The sequence below is a fragment of the Erithacus rubecula genome, assembly GCF_903797595.1.
Source record: "Erithacus rubecula genome assembly, contig: scaffold_192_arrow_ctg1, whole genome shotgun sequence".
Classification (NCBI taxonomy): Eukaryota; Metazoa; Chordata; class Aves; order Passeriformes; family Muscicapidae; genus Erithacus; species Erithacus rubecula.
Window position 1 is genome coordinate 171,499 of NW_027636121.1, and position 16,363 is coordinate 187,861.

General features: G+C 55.6%; 1 protein-coding gene across 1 annotated transcript in view; it reads right to left on the bottom strand.

Moving 5' to 3' along the window:
- Nucleotides 1–16,105, bottom strand: part of LOC306815699 (Fc receptor-like protein 2) — a 122,953-nt gene extending 106,848 nt beyond the window's left edge. The window contains exons 1-2 of the mRNA XM_079332259.1: nt 16,036–16,105; nt 15,371–15,496 (exon numbers count right to left, since the gene is read on the bottom strand). Of these exons, the coding sequence (XP_079188385.1) occupies nt 15,371–15,496; nt 16,036–16,084 (175 nt within the window). The 5' untranslated portion in view covers nt 16,085–16,105. The remainder of the gene's footprint in view (nt 1–15,370; nt 15,497–16,035) is intronic.
- Between the last annotated feature and the right edge of the window lie 258 nt (nt 16,106–16,363).

Below are 16,363 nucleotides of genomic sequence, written 5' to 3' on the forward strand. Positions count from 1 at the left end.
TACTTTCGCAAAGGAGACCCCCGAGATCTCCCCAGACGGCAACAGACATCTATTGGCTGCTCCACGAGGATTCGTCTGCCTGTCCTGGTAGCTATAATCCCGACCCCCCTTTCTCTCTCTCTCTCTCTGTATCTCTCTCTCTCTCTCTCTGTCCCACTATCGCATTTTGGTTGGCACTAAATAAATTGCATTTCTGTAGAAGTAAACTGGTTTTGTCCCCTGCTGTGTCTTTTGCGCTCTGAGATCCATAAAAGAACCAGTCGCGACTCGCTCCTGAATTGGGCGGACCGTGACACACCCTCAGCAAGGGACCCTCAGCCCCTCAACACCCCAAATTCCCAGCAGGGGTTGGGGATCTCAACTCCTCTCATTAAACCCTCAGCAAGGGACCCCCCCAAACCCCACCAAGGGCTCCTCTTCCTGATCCAAATAAATTCATTTAACTGTTAAAGTACCCCTTTGTTCTGATACCCAAAGAGGCTGACCTGGAACAGACACTAGACAGAGTTAAAGGAATAAAATAGAATTTAGTAAGAGTATTACACGGATATACCTTGGGGAGTACAAGAGGCTTCACCCAAGCTGGACTCCAAGTCTTGAGTTTTCACAGTTTTATAACTTTTGGTCCATTTCCATAGGGTTAATTGTCCAATTCCAGTTCCAGGTTATGCAATCCCACCCTCCCATATTTCTCTCATCAATTCACTGCTGTTTGCACTTTTTGTATAAATTATACTTTTTAAGGCTGAAGCTGCCACAGTGTCCCTGGTCCTGGGGCTGGAAAAGGATTGTTTTGTCTGACTGAACTGTGAGGAGAACCTCCTAACACTTTACATGGAGTTCAGAGTCACACACTAAGGCAGTGCAGAATCTGGAAAATAGGAAAACTAAAATTTAAGGCATCAGCTCCGATCCCGGGCACGTGCTGGGGGTGTCCCTCTATGGACACGTTCCATCGGGCACCGCTCCCTCGGCTTTACAGACATCCTGATAGTCACGAGACTGCCCGAACCCCTCCCGAAATCCCTCCGCATTTTGCACACGGTGAGTTCCGTCACTTAGGATTTTTTTGATTTTTGTAATTTATGTTTTCCATGGAGTAAGATTGCCACCTTCTGTTCGCTGTTCTGAACTACACAGCGTATTTTGGGGGGCTTGCTTCTATTTTATGCGATTCCATCGTTATTATAAGAATATATTATATTATTGACTTTTCGCAAATAATAAAATGAATGCTGTATGTATAATGTTGCGAAACTCTGCTGTGTAAATACAGTTTATTTTAGTTCCGCGTGTGCGCGGCTCTGGACTCCATTTCCCAGGGGGCACAGCGCGTCGCTGGGCGTGGCTCAGTGCGTCACTTCCGCCGCGGCTGCGCTGACTCGTCGTTGCGGCGCTGGCGGCGGCAGAGACGGTGAGGGGCGGGCGGCCGGAGCGTCTCGGGCCGTGTCCTCGGGTCTCGGGGCGCTGGGGCGGCGCTGGGAAGGGTCTGTAGGAGAGGCTCGGCCGTGGGTGGAGTGGGCAGGAGCAGCCGGGGCTGTGCGCTGGGGAGCGGCTGCAGCAGGGCAGGGCTGGGGGAAGGAAGGGGCTGCTGGCCCCGCGCTGGGCCGGGCTGGGCAGGCGGGTCCGGGCCGAGCCCACGAGGTTCAGCGAGGCCAAAGGCAGGGGCTGCACCTGCACCGAGACAGCGCCGGGCTGGGAATGGAGGGAGAGCAGCCCTGAGAAGGATTTGGGGCATGGGGTGACAAGAAGCTCAGCATGCTGTGGCTGAGCTACCGTGCACTGGGGACACAGAAAGCCAACACTGTCCTGGGCACATCCCCAACAGCTGGGGCAGCGTGTGAAGGGGGGATTGTGCCCCTCAGCACAGCGGCTTATCAAGTCACTGCCTCCTAAGAGTAAAATTGATATTTCCCACAATGTTGTCGGGTTTTTTTTTTTTTTTTTTGTTTTGTTTTTTGTTTTTTTTTTGTTTTATGTTTTTTTTTTTTTTTTTAAATGTTTTAATGCTCTTTTTGGAACATTAAGATTCAATTTGTAAAATTATATTAACCAATTTGATTGTAATTTTCCTTTTTCTTTTTTGATTGTCTGCATATTTTTTTCATTAATTAAGACATATCCTGACGTTCTTTTTATTTTTAAACATTTGGATGAACTATTAAGATGTATCTTTTCCTGTTAGGAGGGCTTGTTCTTTTATTTCCCTCCTTCTGGTATAACCCCTATTCCTAATGGTGTCTGAAAATTTTTCTTCTCAATATGTTATTACTTATTTGAGTAATTAGTAAGATATTTCTCCTCCATACTTTGGTTTTACTTTTAATTATTGCACCTTTAATTAATGACAGCAACTTCAAATTCCTTTTCCCTTTCTCCTGCCATTTCCACAGTGTTACTACACATATCACATTTTTTTGAACACTTACTACACAAGTTCATCTTGTTCCAGTATTTATTATAAATTTTAATACTTTCTTTTGTGGGCCTGTTTTCTTAAAGGCTTTGGATGATAGAGCCCATGATCTCCCCATCTTCTTCCAGATGTACCTCCCGAACTACTCTCAGATCCCTTCCCAGCTGAGGGCACCTCCCTCCACAGTGTATCTTTTCTTCACAGCACAAACAAGCATTCTCAGCCTGCTCCTGGTATCTTGACTGTGCCAGGGCTTCACCCTTTCCCTTCTCCCCGCCTCTAAAACAGGAATGTTTAGGAGTAGTGGGATGGGAGGGACTGTCAGGATGTCTCTGGATTTCAGCTGAACTCTCAGCACTTTGGTACGATATTCTTCCTTTACAGAGGGATTTCCTTTGGGCAGTGGGAGCCGGAGTCACTAAGGGAGCAGTGGCAAGGGAGGGGTTTAGTAACAGACCTGAGAGTGCCCAAGAGAGAGAGGTGGGGGCAGAAGGCAGCACTTGTGGGGAGAGTGGTTGGAGACAGAGCCTGGCATGGGAACCGCCGAGGAGCCTCCATCAGCACCCAGAGCAGTGCACGGCCCGTGCACACGCGGCTGGTGGCGCCTGGGAGGGACAGGGGACAGGCAGAGGAACCGGCGTGGGTTGTGCTGGCACGGGCGGGGAGCCCAGGGCAGCCGGGCCACGGCTGGAGCAACCTGCGAAAAACCCGCAGCAGCCTGGATGGAGGCTGGGGCAGGCACCGGGGGAAAAGCTTCGGGTGCCAAGGCTAGGGCAAAACCGGAGCCAGGTGGAAGGCAATATTTCTTTCTTTTTTTTTTTTTTTTTTCTTTTCTGCTCTATCTCTGGGGTTTTTGATCTTTTAAAAAGTTTTACTTCCAGGGGTTCTGTGTCTCTTGCCCAACACATGGCATTCTCCCCATTCTTTGGATCACTCGATTCTCCTGAATTTACAAATACATTGAAGGGCTGGCAAATCTAAGCCTCCCAGGGCATATCTGCCAGCACTTTTCCTTCTTTCTTCAAACCTATCCTACCTGCTTCTTGTCCCATTTTTCCAGTTCATCCCTGGCCTCTGCCTCTTCTTTCTAACTAATTTCTCTGGTAACTGCAACACACTTCCCCCCCCCCCCCCCCCCAGCAAAGAAAACCCTTATTTTTTCTTTGCTTGTTCTCACATTTTTGTTGGACAACCTTGGATGCTCTTCGGAATTTCATCCCTCAATCCAGCAATGTTTTGGGTCCGCTACTTTTGTCCTGTTTCCTAGTAATCCACTACTATGGACTGTGCTAGGAAACCCTTGACTCCCTTTATATTTTGTATCCCAGTTCTTACATGAACCCTGATTCTTATCTGAACCTTTGGTACCTGGGTTCTTTGGTTTTCTGAAAAAACCTGACCCATTCCTGACTGGTCGGTCCTTCAGTGCCTCTGGCCCCTGACTGTTTAAATAAAATCCCTTTGACAAACGCCCCTGGCCCCTGACTTTATTTTAAATCCCTTCGAGAAGCTCTCCCAGCCCCCATTTTTATTTAGAAGTCCCCTCTTCACTCACTTTGTTCCTTCACCTGCCGCTTGTCTCGTGAGAAGTCAGAACTGAGGTTAGAAGAACTCAGCACTCGGCCCGTAACTGCTGCATCTCAGACAGACACCAGTCACACACCACCCAACCAAGCGATACTCACAGTCCCATGTTCTTGCCTGGATCTTCCTGCACAAGAAATCACAGGTAATTTACTGCAATTTTCCTCGGGGCGAGCTCAAATTTCTTGCCCGTGCCTTATCTTTTGATGAATTTCCTATCCCAGGAGAAGGCAAGAGTCACCCCAGGAGACACCAAAGGTAGGGTTTTTTCCCAGCATCAGTTTTTCCCCTGAAAAATGGAAATTCATCACATTGAGATCACAATTTATTTTATAAATTACAACAATCAGGTAGGTTAATCAATAAGGCAGTTTGTTAATTCCATGATAAGGAACAGGCAAGCAGTGCTGGGGATGCAGGGAGTCTGCACTCCACCAACACGTCCATTCTAGCCCTGGTCACTGCCCCTTTTCTAGGCAAGTTCTTGTTAAGTGCTGTCATGCCTACTGTGCTGGGATAGCCCGAACATGTTGACTGGATTCCAAGCAACAGCGGCTACAAGCCCCCACCAGGGCTGGACAAGGCTTGAACATGTTCTCAGGTTACACTCTTAGCAAGCAGGTAACAGCAGTAATAAGCCTTCCCATGTTCACACAAGCTTGCATTTTCCTTATCCATAAAAAGTGGATACAATTCATAATTATGGTGGCAAAAAACACATAACAGCAAAGGCCAGTAATTCACAACAAAGTCATTTTAACAAATATAATGAAATTATTATATTTTCCTCTGTCTCATGTCCATGCTTTAAGTTCAATATTCTTGTTTATACTGATCCCATGCTGTGTTTCTATAATGATACGAATCATTATGTAACATCTCACACGACTATAACATTTTTCCAGCAGACTTTTCAACAGGAAAACGAACTTCAAAGGTAATCTTTCCATCATTCGTGGGCAAAGGGGACAGAAACAGAGCCAAAGACACGGGAGGCACTGTTCAAAAGTTTTCTGGCAACCTCAGGGGGGCAGCGAGGGCTGCAGTGGCAACCGCAGTCCCTCCAGTAGTCTGTGATTTTGGTTTTTTTTCCTACCACATAGGTACCGATTTTGTGGCTACCATGGCGTCCCCTATGGCCACTGTCTCCCCGGCTCACTGGCTGTATCTCTCCCACAATTCCAGCTCGTGGCTCTGTGGCTGCTTTGCTCATATGCAGCCCCACATGGGATCCCCCACTCGTGGCCACCTCCCGGGCAGGGTGGGCAACCACGGGAGCCAAGGGCAGGGGGAAACATGGGGGGTGCCCTCAGGCAGGGATCTCCAGTGCCCCCAGTGTCTCTAGTGTCACAGCTCATTCTTGTAGCTGTCACTGGGGTCCCGCTGTCACCCCTGGCAGCTCTTCGTGGTCACCTGGGGGATGTCGGGGGGCCTGAGAGACACTCTGGGATTGGGGTCCTGGGTGGGGGTGACACCCGTGGGTGACGTGTCCCTGTCCCCCCCCCCACATACTCACCCCCTGCCCACTCGGTGCACACCACACTGGGGTCCAGGGCCTCCCCCTCCTCCAGGGCTGTCCTGTGGGGATAAGGGGGGTCTGGGTCATGTCTGGGCAGGTGGGAAAGAGGAGTCCCAGCCAGAGGCCCCCCCCCCCCCCACTGGTCATGGGGCTTCCTGGTGACTGCAAATAAAAGGGGAGGGAACTGTGGGGACCCTGAGACCCCTGAATCTTTCTGGGACCTCAGCTGCTCCAAACACCCATGGCACCCCCAAATCCTTACTGGAGCCCCAATTCTCACCACACCCCTCACTGCCCCCAAACACTCCAAGCACCCCTGAACCCCATGCCACTGTGCCCCTGACCCTCCCAGTATCCCTGACCCTCTGAACAACAAAACTCGAAGCCTGACAGGGAGGGGCTACCCCCAATCTCCCCCATGACCCCAAAAAATCCCTCAATATCCCTGCAAGACCTCCAAGAGCTCCCCAAACCCTCCAGAATCTCCCAGTGTCATGCCAGTGTTCCTAAACACACACCCAGGGATGTGTCTGGGGCCCAGCCAAGACACTCCAAATTCTCCCCACAAGGCACAGGATACATAGCCAAGGTCACTGTGTGCAGGAATCTTTTTGTGGGACGGTTGTCAGGACAAACTCAGGCGCTCTCTATATTCTGGTCTTGAAGTTTGCAGTTTATTATAAAGGGCGTGGGTGCAAAGGGCCCTGCTGAGAGCTGCCAGCTGCAGCTCAGAGCAGGACAGAAAGAGAGTGGGGGTAAGGAGTTCTAAGAGATAAGAGCAAGGAGTAAGAGGTAAGAGAGAGAGAAGTAAGAGGGTGATGTAAGAGAGCGATTTTCCCATTTACAACACAATAAATCTTCTTCTGTGTTGAATATTCTAATTTCCACTAACCAATCTAATACAAGATACAAATCCTCTAACATTTGCATACAACCTATAGAAATTACTATATTATGATGTTTTGCTGCTTTCTTATCTATAAAGCTCATCTCTGCTCCTTCCTGTGATGCCTGGAGATGGTCTCTGCTGGCTTGTTGGTACTTGTGGTCTTTTGCTTTATCTAAACAAAGGAAAAGGCCTTCAAGCATTCACATTGTTGCTCTCAGCCACACAGTCGAAAACCGCTGTCATTTCTATCTCGCTTATGGTTTCAAAATCCTTTGCTAAGCACACATATTTATAAGGTTTTCCTAATTCATCCTTCCCAACAACTGTGGGCTCAGTTTTCCCCAGCCCAGGGGCCCTGGGTGCTGCTTGATCTCTGCCCCAACTCTAGGGGCTTTCCCTCACTCCAGGACCCCCATGTCCCCCCATTGTCACCCATCCCAGCGGTGCCACCACTGACAGCCCCCGATGAAAGCCAGGAGCAGGTACAGGAGGGTCCTGCTGACATTCACAGCCACTGCTGGGGACAGAGGGGGACACAATAGGGTCACCCTGAACCCCGGGGCTCCTGAACATCCCAGTGACCCCGTGTCACCCCACCCGTGCTCCAGTGGTGTCCAGTGGTTCCCTGTGGTGTCACCTCCAGGGCCAGCTCTGGGCTGAGTGCCCGGAACACGCGGTGGCCGTCCTGTCCCAGCTGGTTGGTGGCCACGCACTGGTAGGTGCCCAAATGTCCCACATCGACGGCCCCAAGCTCCAGGAGGGGACCCTTGGCCTCCTCATGCCTGTTGTGCAGCCAGGTGAAGGTGACAGGGGCTGAGCCCACCTGTACCGAGCAGCGCAGGGTCACGGGGTCACCTGGGCACACCTGGAGTGCCAGGGGACCGGGGGTGATGGTGGCATTGGCCACGGGCACTGCGGGGACACAGACAGGGCTGAGGCAGGAGGGATGGGGATGTTCTGGGTGGGGTCCCCCCTAGCCCGAGGGTCCCGCTCATCCAGGACGGTGATGTTCAGGGGGACACCCTCGGCTATGCTGTGCCCGTTGCTGACCCGGGCCTGGTTCAGTAGTGACCACAGTAGTTCTAGTGGTAGTGATCATTGTCATTCTCCCAAGTGTGCCCCAGTTCCAGGCAGGGCCAGTGCCCAGTGGTGCCCCTAAGCCCCCCCTATTCCAGTAGAAGGGCAGGGGACCTGTCCCCATGGCCACCGTGCAGCTCAGCACCAGGCTGTCCCCAAGTGCCTCCTGTCCCATGGGGTCTGCACCGACAGGAACGCTCCCGACAGTGAAACCTCTGTGGGAGATGGGGGACACCAAGGGACTGTGAGGGACCTGGGGGGCCCGGGAAGGGGCAAGGGGACCACAAAGAGGGAGAGGGGGAGTAGAGATGGAGGATCCGGGAAAGGGACCTAAAGGAAAGATGTGGAGTTCAGGGAGGGACACCAAGGAGCAGAGAGGGGAATTGAGAGAGAGGTACGGGCATCCGGGCAGGGAGGGGAGGATGTGGAAAAGCAGTCAGGAATGGATGAGGGCACCAAGTCAGGGCTGGGGATTCCCAGAAAGGATGGTGGGACAAGGTGGGCTGCAGGTCTACACGGAGGTTGAGGGTTCTCAGGTTGTATGCAAATGTTAGAGGATTTGTATCTTGTATTAGATTGGTTAGTGGAAATTAGAATATTCAACACAGAAGATTTATTGTATTGTAAATGGGAAAATTGCTCTCTTACATCACCCTCTTACTTCTCTCTCTCTTACCTCTTACTCCCCCCTCTTATCTCTTAGAACTCCTTACCCCCACTCTCTTTCTGTCCTGCTCTGAGCTGCAGCTGGCAGCTCTCAGCAGGACCCTTTGCACCCACGCCCTTTACAATAAACTGCAAACTTCAAGACCAGAATATAGAGAGCGCCTGAGTTTGTTCTGATGACCGTCCCACACAGAGATTCCCACACATGGTGACCTTGGCTATGTATCCTGTGCCTTGTGGGGAGAATTTGGAGTGTCTTGGCTGGGCCCCAGACACATCCCTGGGTGTGTGTTCAAGAACACTGGCATGTCACTGGGAGATTCTGGAGGGTTTGGGGAGCTCTTGGAGGTCTTGCAGGGATATTGAGGGATTTTTTGGGGTCATGGGGGAGATTGGGGGTAGCCCCTCCCTGTCAGGCTTCGAGTTTTGTTGTTCAGAGGGTCAGGGATACTGGGAGGGTCAGGGGCACAGTGGCATGGGGTTCAGGGGTGCTTGGAGTGTTTGGGGGCAGTGAGGGGTGTGGTGAGAATTGGGGCTCCAGTAAGGATTTGGGGGTGCCATGGGTGTTTGGAGCAGCTGAGGTCCCAGAAAGATTCAGAGGTCCCAGGGTCCCCACAGTCCCCCTCTCCCCTTTTATTTGCAGTCACCAGGAAGCCCCATGACCAGTGGGGGGGGGGCCCTCTGGCTGGGACTCCTCTTTCCCACTTGCCCAGACACAGCCCAGACCCCCCCTTATTCCCACAGGACAGCCCTGGAGGAGGGGGAGACCCTGGACCCCAGTGTGGTGTGCACCGAGTGGGCAGGGGGTGAGTATGGGGGGGGGGGGGACAGGGACACGTCACCCACGGGTGTCACCCCCACCCAGGGCCCCAAACCCAGAGTGTCTCTCAGGCCCCCCCACATCCCCCAGGTGACCATGAGGATCTGCCAGGACCCCAGGGGTGACAGCGGGACCCCAGTCACAGCTACGAGAATGAGCTGTGACACTAGAGACACTGGGGGCACTGGAGATCCCTGCCTGAGGGCACCCCCCATGTTTCCCCCTGCCCTTGGCTCCCGTGGTTGCCCACCCTGCCCGGGAGGTGGCCACGGGTGGGGGATCCCATGTGGGGCTGCCCAGAGCTCCGCGTTCCTGTGCTCCCAGTACCCCCAGGCGCTCTCTTCCCTCCCCCAGTGCCAGGGGGCACAGGAACCTTGTCCCTCTTATTGGACACAAAACACAACTTTTGGATTAAACTGGGAGAAATGGTTTTGGTTTGTTCAGCTCTGCCTGCTCAGCTCGGGAAGGAGGAGGGTCCTGGTCCGGTTGTTGAGCAAACCACAGTCAGGCCTTTTTTGGCCATAGAAAGAATTCTCACCTTTGCAGCAGCTCGGATGCTGCGAGAATCAAAGCCAAGGGGGTGGGGGGAGCCTCAGGTCCTGGCTGCCACCTGGGGCTGGCCAGAGCAGGGCTGGCCAATGCCCATCCCTGTGCAGTGGCCAAGGGGAGAAGCTCCACAAGAACATCCCGGCAGCCAAAAAACTTCTTGTGGGCAAAGCTGGGGGCATCTGAGCTTCAAAATGTGTCCAGTGCTGCCAGAGTAGCCCAAAATCCCTGGGAGAGGCAGCAGAGCCGTGTATTTGGGCACAGGGATGGTTCAGCAGCACAGGTGACCTTTAGGAACCCCTGCCATAATTACAACAGCTCATTAAGGCTCTGCTGCTCCCTCTCCTCCTCCCGTGGCTGCTGTGTCAGGACCAGCAGTGGCCCAGGAAGAGCAGCAGCTCCAAATGTGCTGTGGAGCCCCTGAGGAGCCCTGGCAGTGTCAGCAAGGAGCACCTGCTTTCCTCAACATGCCAGGGGAATTCAACATTCCCAGAGCTGCTGTGCCAGGGCTGAAGGAGGAAAAGGCAGTGAGAGGCTGAGCGTTTTCAGGTATTGTGGTGGAAAGGCACGAGAGGTGCTGCTGTGGGCCTGAGACCTGCCTGGGGTTGGATGGTGCCTTCCTTGCATTCCCATCAGGGAGAGCGGTGGCGGGTGTTGTGCAGGGTGTGTGCCTGGGCCGGGACACTGCTGCGCTGCCACTGGGCACCAGGATCCAAGCTGCTGCCTTCGTCTCTTCTGCCCGGGCGCTGCCGGTTCTGGTGCCGGCACCGATTGGTGCAAAGCGTGAGTTTGCCAAAGGAGCGATTTGGGCTCGTCCCTCCCGCCCGAGGCCGCCATGGCCCCTGAGGGGTTGGAGCAGGCACCGGGGCGCCCCCTGCTGGGCGGGAGTGCTCCCGGCAGCGCCCCCTGCTGGCCGGGAGTGCTCCCTGCAGCGCCCCCTGCTGGGCGGGAGTGCTCCCTGCAGCGCCCCCTGCTGGCCGGGAGTGCTCCCTACATCGCCCTTTACTAGCTGTGGCCAGAACTGCACCAAGGATGAACAAACAGCCCTGAGCTGGTTCGATATTTTTTGTCTTGTCTTGGTGTTTGTTCTGTTCTGTTCTATAAATTTCCTAAGAATTACCTGTTGCTCCTTTTCTTAAATTTTTACCTGGAAGCCCCATAATTGCAACAGTTATAAAAATTTGGAAGGATGGGTTCTCTTTCCATTCCAGGAAGGTTCCTGCTTTCCTTGGCAGATGTTTTTCTTTTAAACCAAGACAGTTTCCAACTCGTGGGTTCCAGCATGAATGGGGCAAATACTCAAAGAGAAGACACGTTCAGACACTTGGCCACCTCATGCTCTGCCTTTAAAGCCCTGGGGCCTTCAAGGCCCCTATTCCAAGGTGGAACTCCTGGTCACTTGGCCACTCCGGAGATGGGTTTGGCAGAGCATCCCACTGTCCTCAGTGTGCCATGGCTGACAGACTGACTGACACACAGGGCCTTGTGTCACCAAAAGCAAGGCCTAAACCAGCCCTGCCAAATTCAGGTGTTCCAAAATGTCTTGAGACATCCAATTTCTCCTGTCCCTAACCCCCACCCTGTGCCATAGCCTGATCCCCACTGCTCTGGAAAAGGAAGAGTCTCTGGAACGCCTCCAGGGCATTTGTGACATCATCGCGTGGAGAATACGGCAGAGGAGGGGTTTGAGACAGGGCAGAAGGGAATCCTGAGCACTGGTTTCTAGTGGCAGCCCAACATTGCAGAATCCCATTCCTAAAGCTCAACAGAGCTGAACAAAGAAACACCACCACTGCCAGCTGAACCAAAAAGCTGCATTTTGGTGCCAATAAGAAGACAACAAGTCCTGTGTTCCCCAGGCACTGGGAGCAAGATTAGGAGCTGTGGGTGTACTGGGAGTGCTGAGAGGGGCATTGCAGAGTCGCTGGGAGCACAGGGGTATTGGGAGGGAGAATGAGAATCCCATGGATATACTGGGAGCAATGGAGAGGCACTGGGAGGGGAAATAGGGAGCCCTTGGGGGTACTGGGAGCACAGTAGGGAGGGAATGGGGAAGTGTCTGAGAATTCTGGGAGCACTTGAATATGGAATGGGGAGCCATATATGCAATGGGGGTGAGGAAGCCCTTGGGGGTTTTGGGGGTGTGGGGAGCTTTAGTGTCCCTGTGCTGCTTCACCCGTGACCCCCCACTTGTACCCTCCTACCCGTGAATGTTGGGCTCCAATGGGAGCAGTGCGGGAGACACACGTGTGTGACTGCCACATGATGGGGTTACCCCAGTACCCCCAGTGCTCCAAGTGCAACCAGTGCCCCAGTCCCATCCGTGCCCAGAGTGTCACAGCACATTCCCATAGATGTCCCCGCATTCCCGTGATTGCCCATGGGTTGCTGGCAGCTCTGCGTAGGTCACCTGGGGATCCTGGAGTGTGGTGGCACGGGGGGACACTGCGAGAGACACTGGCTATGGCCTCTGGGCAGGGGGACACTCATGGGTGACATGTCCCTCTGCATGTGTCCCAGCCCGGACTCACCCCCCGTCTGCTTGGTGCTCACGACGTGGGTGTACAGCACCTCCCCCTCCTCTGGGGGGGCCGGGGGTTGTGGGGGGACCCTGAGGGAATAAATGGGATATGTGGGTGGGAGTGGGAGGTCCTGGGGGTTGGGGTCAAAAGCCAGAGTTTGGTGTGAGCATCACACTCACCTTTTCTGTTGCTTCCTGTCAGCTGCAAATGAAAGAGGGGAGGGGTGACTGTGGGGTCCTCAGGGATCCAAAACCTCTCAGGGATCCTCAAACCCCACTGCACCCTCAATATCCCCCAGCAACCCTGAGCTTCCTTGGTGCCTCCAGAACCCCTGAACCACTCCAGTGCTCTGGACTTCCTCAGCCTCCAGAAGCTCAAGCCTGGCAGGGAGGGGACCCTCCAAATTCCTCCAGGATCACTGAAAGATTCCCTCAAATGCTTGCAAGGTCAACACCACTCCAAATCCTTCAGGTCCTTGAGCAAAGGTCCTGAGCACTCAGCACAGCCCATGGCAGGGACTGTGGATGCCATACCATTATCCCCACATTTAGGTGATCCCATAGCTCTCCCGGGGCCCCCATTGTCCCCATTGTCACTCACTCATGTTAATCCTCTGGTGCCAGCCCACAGCTCCACCCACGAGCAGAACCAGGAATAGGAGGGACCCGCCAAGGCCTGCAGCCACTGCTGGGGACAAAAGGGACACATCAGGGTCACCTGTCACTGCAGAGGTCCTGCAATCCCAGTGACCCCGTGTGACCTCACCTCTGTTCCAGTGTCCCTGTGGTGTCACAGGCACTGTGGGGACAGAGAAAGGGCTGAAGCCAGGAGGAGGGGCTGGCACACTGTGGCAGGGGATGAGGGAGTCTGCATGGTGGCACCTGGAGACAGAGGGGTTCCTTCACCCAGGACAATGTCCTCGTGGTGCTGAGGGTCATCATGTGGTGTGGTATGATGGCATGTGATGGATGAGGGGTGGAGGATGAGGATGAGGTGAGGGTGGGATGAGGGATGCTGTGTCCAAGGAGGGGGATGGTTGTCACCTGGTGGTGGGGTGGATGGAATGGCATGGGTGGAATGTGATGGATGCCATGAGGCATATCAGCAGAGGCATCAAACCCAGTGCCAAGGGTCTCAGAGCCCTGGGAGGGTCACGTTCAGCAGGGGGAATGTGACCTGATGTGCAGTGGGGGATGTGACAGATGGGTTAGGTACGCATGGCTTGGATGTCCTGAGTGGGGACACCTGGAGCCAGATGGTCCCAGTTGCCCTGGTCTGTGACACCCAGTGGTGGGGGCTGTGAGCTGGGCTGGGCTGGGCTGGGACTGATGGGGGGGATGAGGTGAAATGGGAATGTGTGGAATCTGGGATGCTGTGGATAGGGTCACCCCCAGCCCAAGGGTCCCACTCACCCAGGACTGTGACGTTCAGTGTGGGGCTCTCGACCACATTGTCCCCATCGCTGACTCGGCACTGGTACTGGCCGCTGTCATTGTACCCAACATGCCGAAACTCCAGGCGAGGGCCAGTGCTCAGCGGTGTCCCCAAGCCCCCCCAGTGCCAGGAGAAGGACAGGGGACCTGTTCCCATGGCCACCGTGCAGCTCAGCACCAGGTGGTCCCCAACTGCAACCTGTCCCCCGGGGGGCTGCACTGACAGGGACACCCCCGAGAGCGGGACCCCTGCAGGGGGACACAGGAGGGATTGGGGACATGGGAGGTGTGGGGGAAACCAGGGAGCAGTGAGGGAATCAGGGAGAGGGAGGATCAGGGAGGGGAGGGAGGAACCCAGTGAGGAAGAAGGTGGTTCGGAACCCAGTGAGGAAGAAGGTGGTTCGGAGACCGGGGGGGGGGGGACACATGGAAAAGGTTGAAGGGAAGATTATGGCGATGCAGAAAAGGATGGTGGGACCTGTGGACAATGGAGGGACCCCAGCAATGGATGAAGGCAACAGGGAAAGCAATGCAGGGACCCAGGGAGAGAGCTGAGCAGGGCGGCACACAGAGGGTTGAGCAGGGATGAGAGAGCTGGGGGGGCTGTGGGGGCTCCCCGTGCCCATCCCCGCACTCACTGCGCACCGTGACGCCGAGCCGGGCGCTGCTCTTCCGCACGGCCCCCCCCTCGCAGCGCACCTCGCAGCTGTAATTCCCCGAGTGGGAGACCCCCACGGCGGGCACCAGGAGCTGCGGGGACCCCTGCGGGCCCCCCACCAATTGCCCGTCCCGGTAGAAGCGGTACCGGAGCGGGGCTGGGGGCCGCAGGGGGCTGGGGGTGCTGAGGCAGCTGAGATTGAGGGGAGACCCATCGATGAGCTCAGGGGGAGCCTTCAGTGCCGGCACCGTGAAGAGCTCTGGGAAGGAGATAGGGGTGAGAACTGTGACTCTGAGTCCACTGAGAAGTGGCTTTGGGGGTGTCAGGATATTGGGGTTCCAGCCGTGGGGGTGCTCACCGTGCACTATCACTGTCACCGGTGCTGACAGTGCCGTTCCTGGTGCCACCCAGCCACCGCAGCGGTAGGTCCCGCTGTTGTGCAGCTCCAGGGGCGACAGGGAGAGCTCGGTTCCCCTGAGGGACCCCCTGAGATCCTTCTCGTCCTTGTAAAACTGCACCCTGGTGACAGGATTGTCCTGCCGGCTCCGGCAGCGCAGTGTCACTGTGTCCCCCTCCAGCAATGCCCCTGCTGACACCTGCAGCACCAGCGGCTCTGTGGGACAGGAGGGTCCCGTCACAATGAGGAGCCCGAGACAGGTCCAAAGTGGGTGCCCATGGCACTGGGGACACCTAGGTGGAGTGTCCACTGCACAGGAGGGTGCCAGGGACATCAGGAGCAGCCCCATGGCACAGTTGTCACCATGGGGGTCCCACCACACTGGGGTGTACTGGGATGCACTGGGATGTTTATGTATGGAGGGGACAGTTTCTGGCCACTCGAGGGGTGTGAGGCCACCCATGGCGTGGAGCCAACCCAGACTTATCAGGAAACCAGTCTGATCATTTCAGATCCCCCCTCACCATTTGACACCACAACGAGGAGGCTGATCCCACTGCCGGGTCTGACACACGTGTAGGTGCCACTCTCAGTGACAGTGAAGCTGTTGGGTCCCTCCTGCCGCCAGCGCTGCCCGTCCTTGTACCAGGTGGTGGCACCATCGGTCCCCGAGCCCTGGCAGGTCAGTGTCACCCGGTCCCACAGCACCGCCGGCGTCCAGGGGGGATCCACCAGCAGCTGGGTGCTCTTGGCACCTGCGGGTGACAGGGGACACCAGCCTGCCAGGGCCACCACGGGGCTGGGGACAGAAGGGCAGGGACACGGCATCCCCCGAGGACTCACCAGCGAGGCCGAGGATCTGGGCTGGAAGGGAGAAGGGACAGGGCTGGGTGGGGGTGGCCCTGCTGGGACAGCAGCACCTGGGGGACCTGGTGTGGTGTCTGTCCCCAAACTGTCCCCACAGGAACACTGATGCAGCACGGAGGTTTTGAGGAGAAGAACACCTCGGTCACCCTGGGCTGAGGCAGGACATGGGGACACTGTGGACACCCCATGTGTGCACAGGTCACCTCCCCCAGCCCTACAGCACCTGTCCCCATGGCCACAGCCCCATGATCCTGTGGCCATGATCCCGTTCCCATGGCACCTGTCCCCATGCCCCATCTGGATGGGATGTGGCCCTTGTCCCTGTCCCTGCATCCCTGTCTCCTTGTCCCTGTCACCATAGCTGCCCCAGCTCCAAGGTTCTTTTGGCCAGATCCTTGTCCTCACATCTCTGTCCCCCTGTTCCCATCCCCACATCCCAGTTCTCCTATTCCTGTTCCCCCATTCCTGTCTCCATGGCCACCCCATGACTCTGGTCAAACAGGGCTCCATGCCCATGTCCTGGCTCTGCTGGCCTTGGGGACCTCAGGGGACCCCACAGCCCCCCTGTGCCCCCTCCCCACCACTCTCTGCCTCACCAGGGCCCATCCCCAGGGCGTCAGGCCCGTGCCTGGGGCACTCACCCCACAGGAGCAGCGCCACCTTCCCGGCCATCCCGGTGTCCCCGGTCATGGGCACTGGCTGTCACTTGCTCCTGGGGCCACCCGTCCCCTGGCTGGCGGCTCTTGGGATGAAGGGACAGGAAGCAAGGTCACGTCTCATCCTCATGTGTAGGTGGCCCTTGGTGGGGGCAGGGTGTGGACAGGATGGGGGCAGGGTGGGGACCTTGTGGGACATGGGAGTGATGGTGGGACATGTTGGGGACTGGATTTTGCCAGAATTTGGAGGCTGAGGTGTTGCAGGGGTTTAGGGTTGGGCGGACACCAAGGATGGGTGTCCAGGAGACTGTGG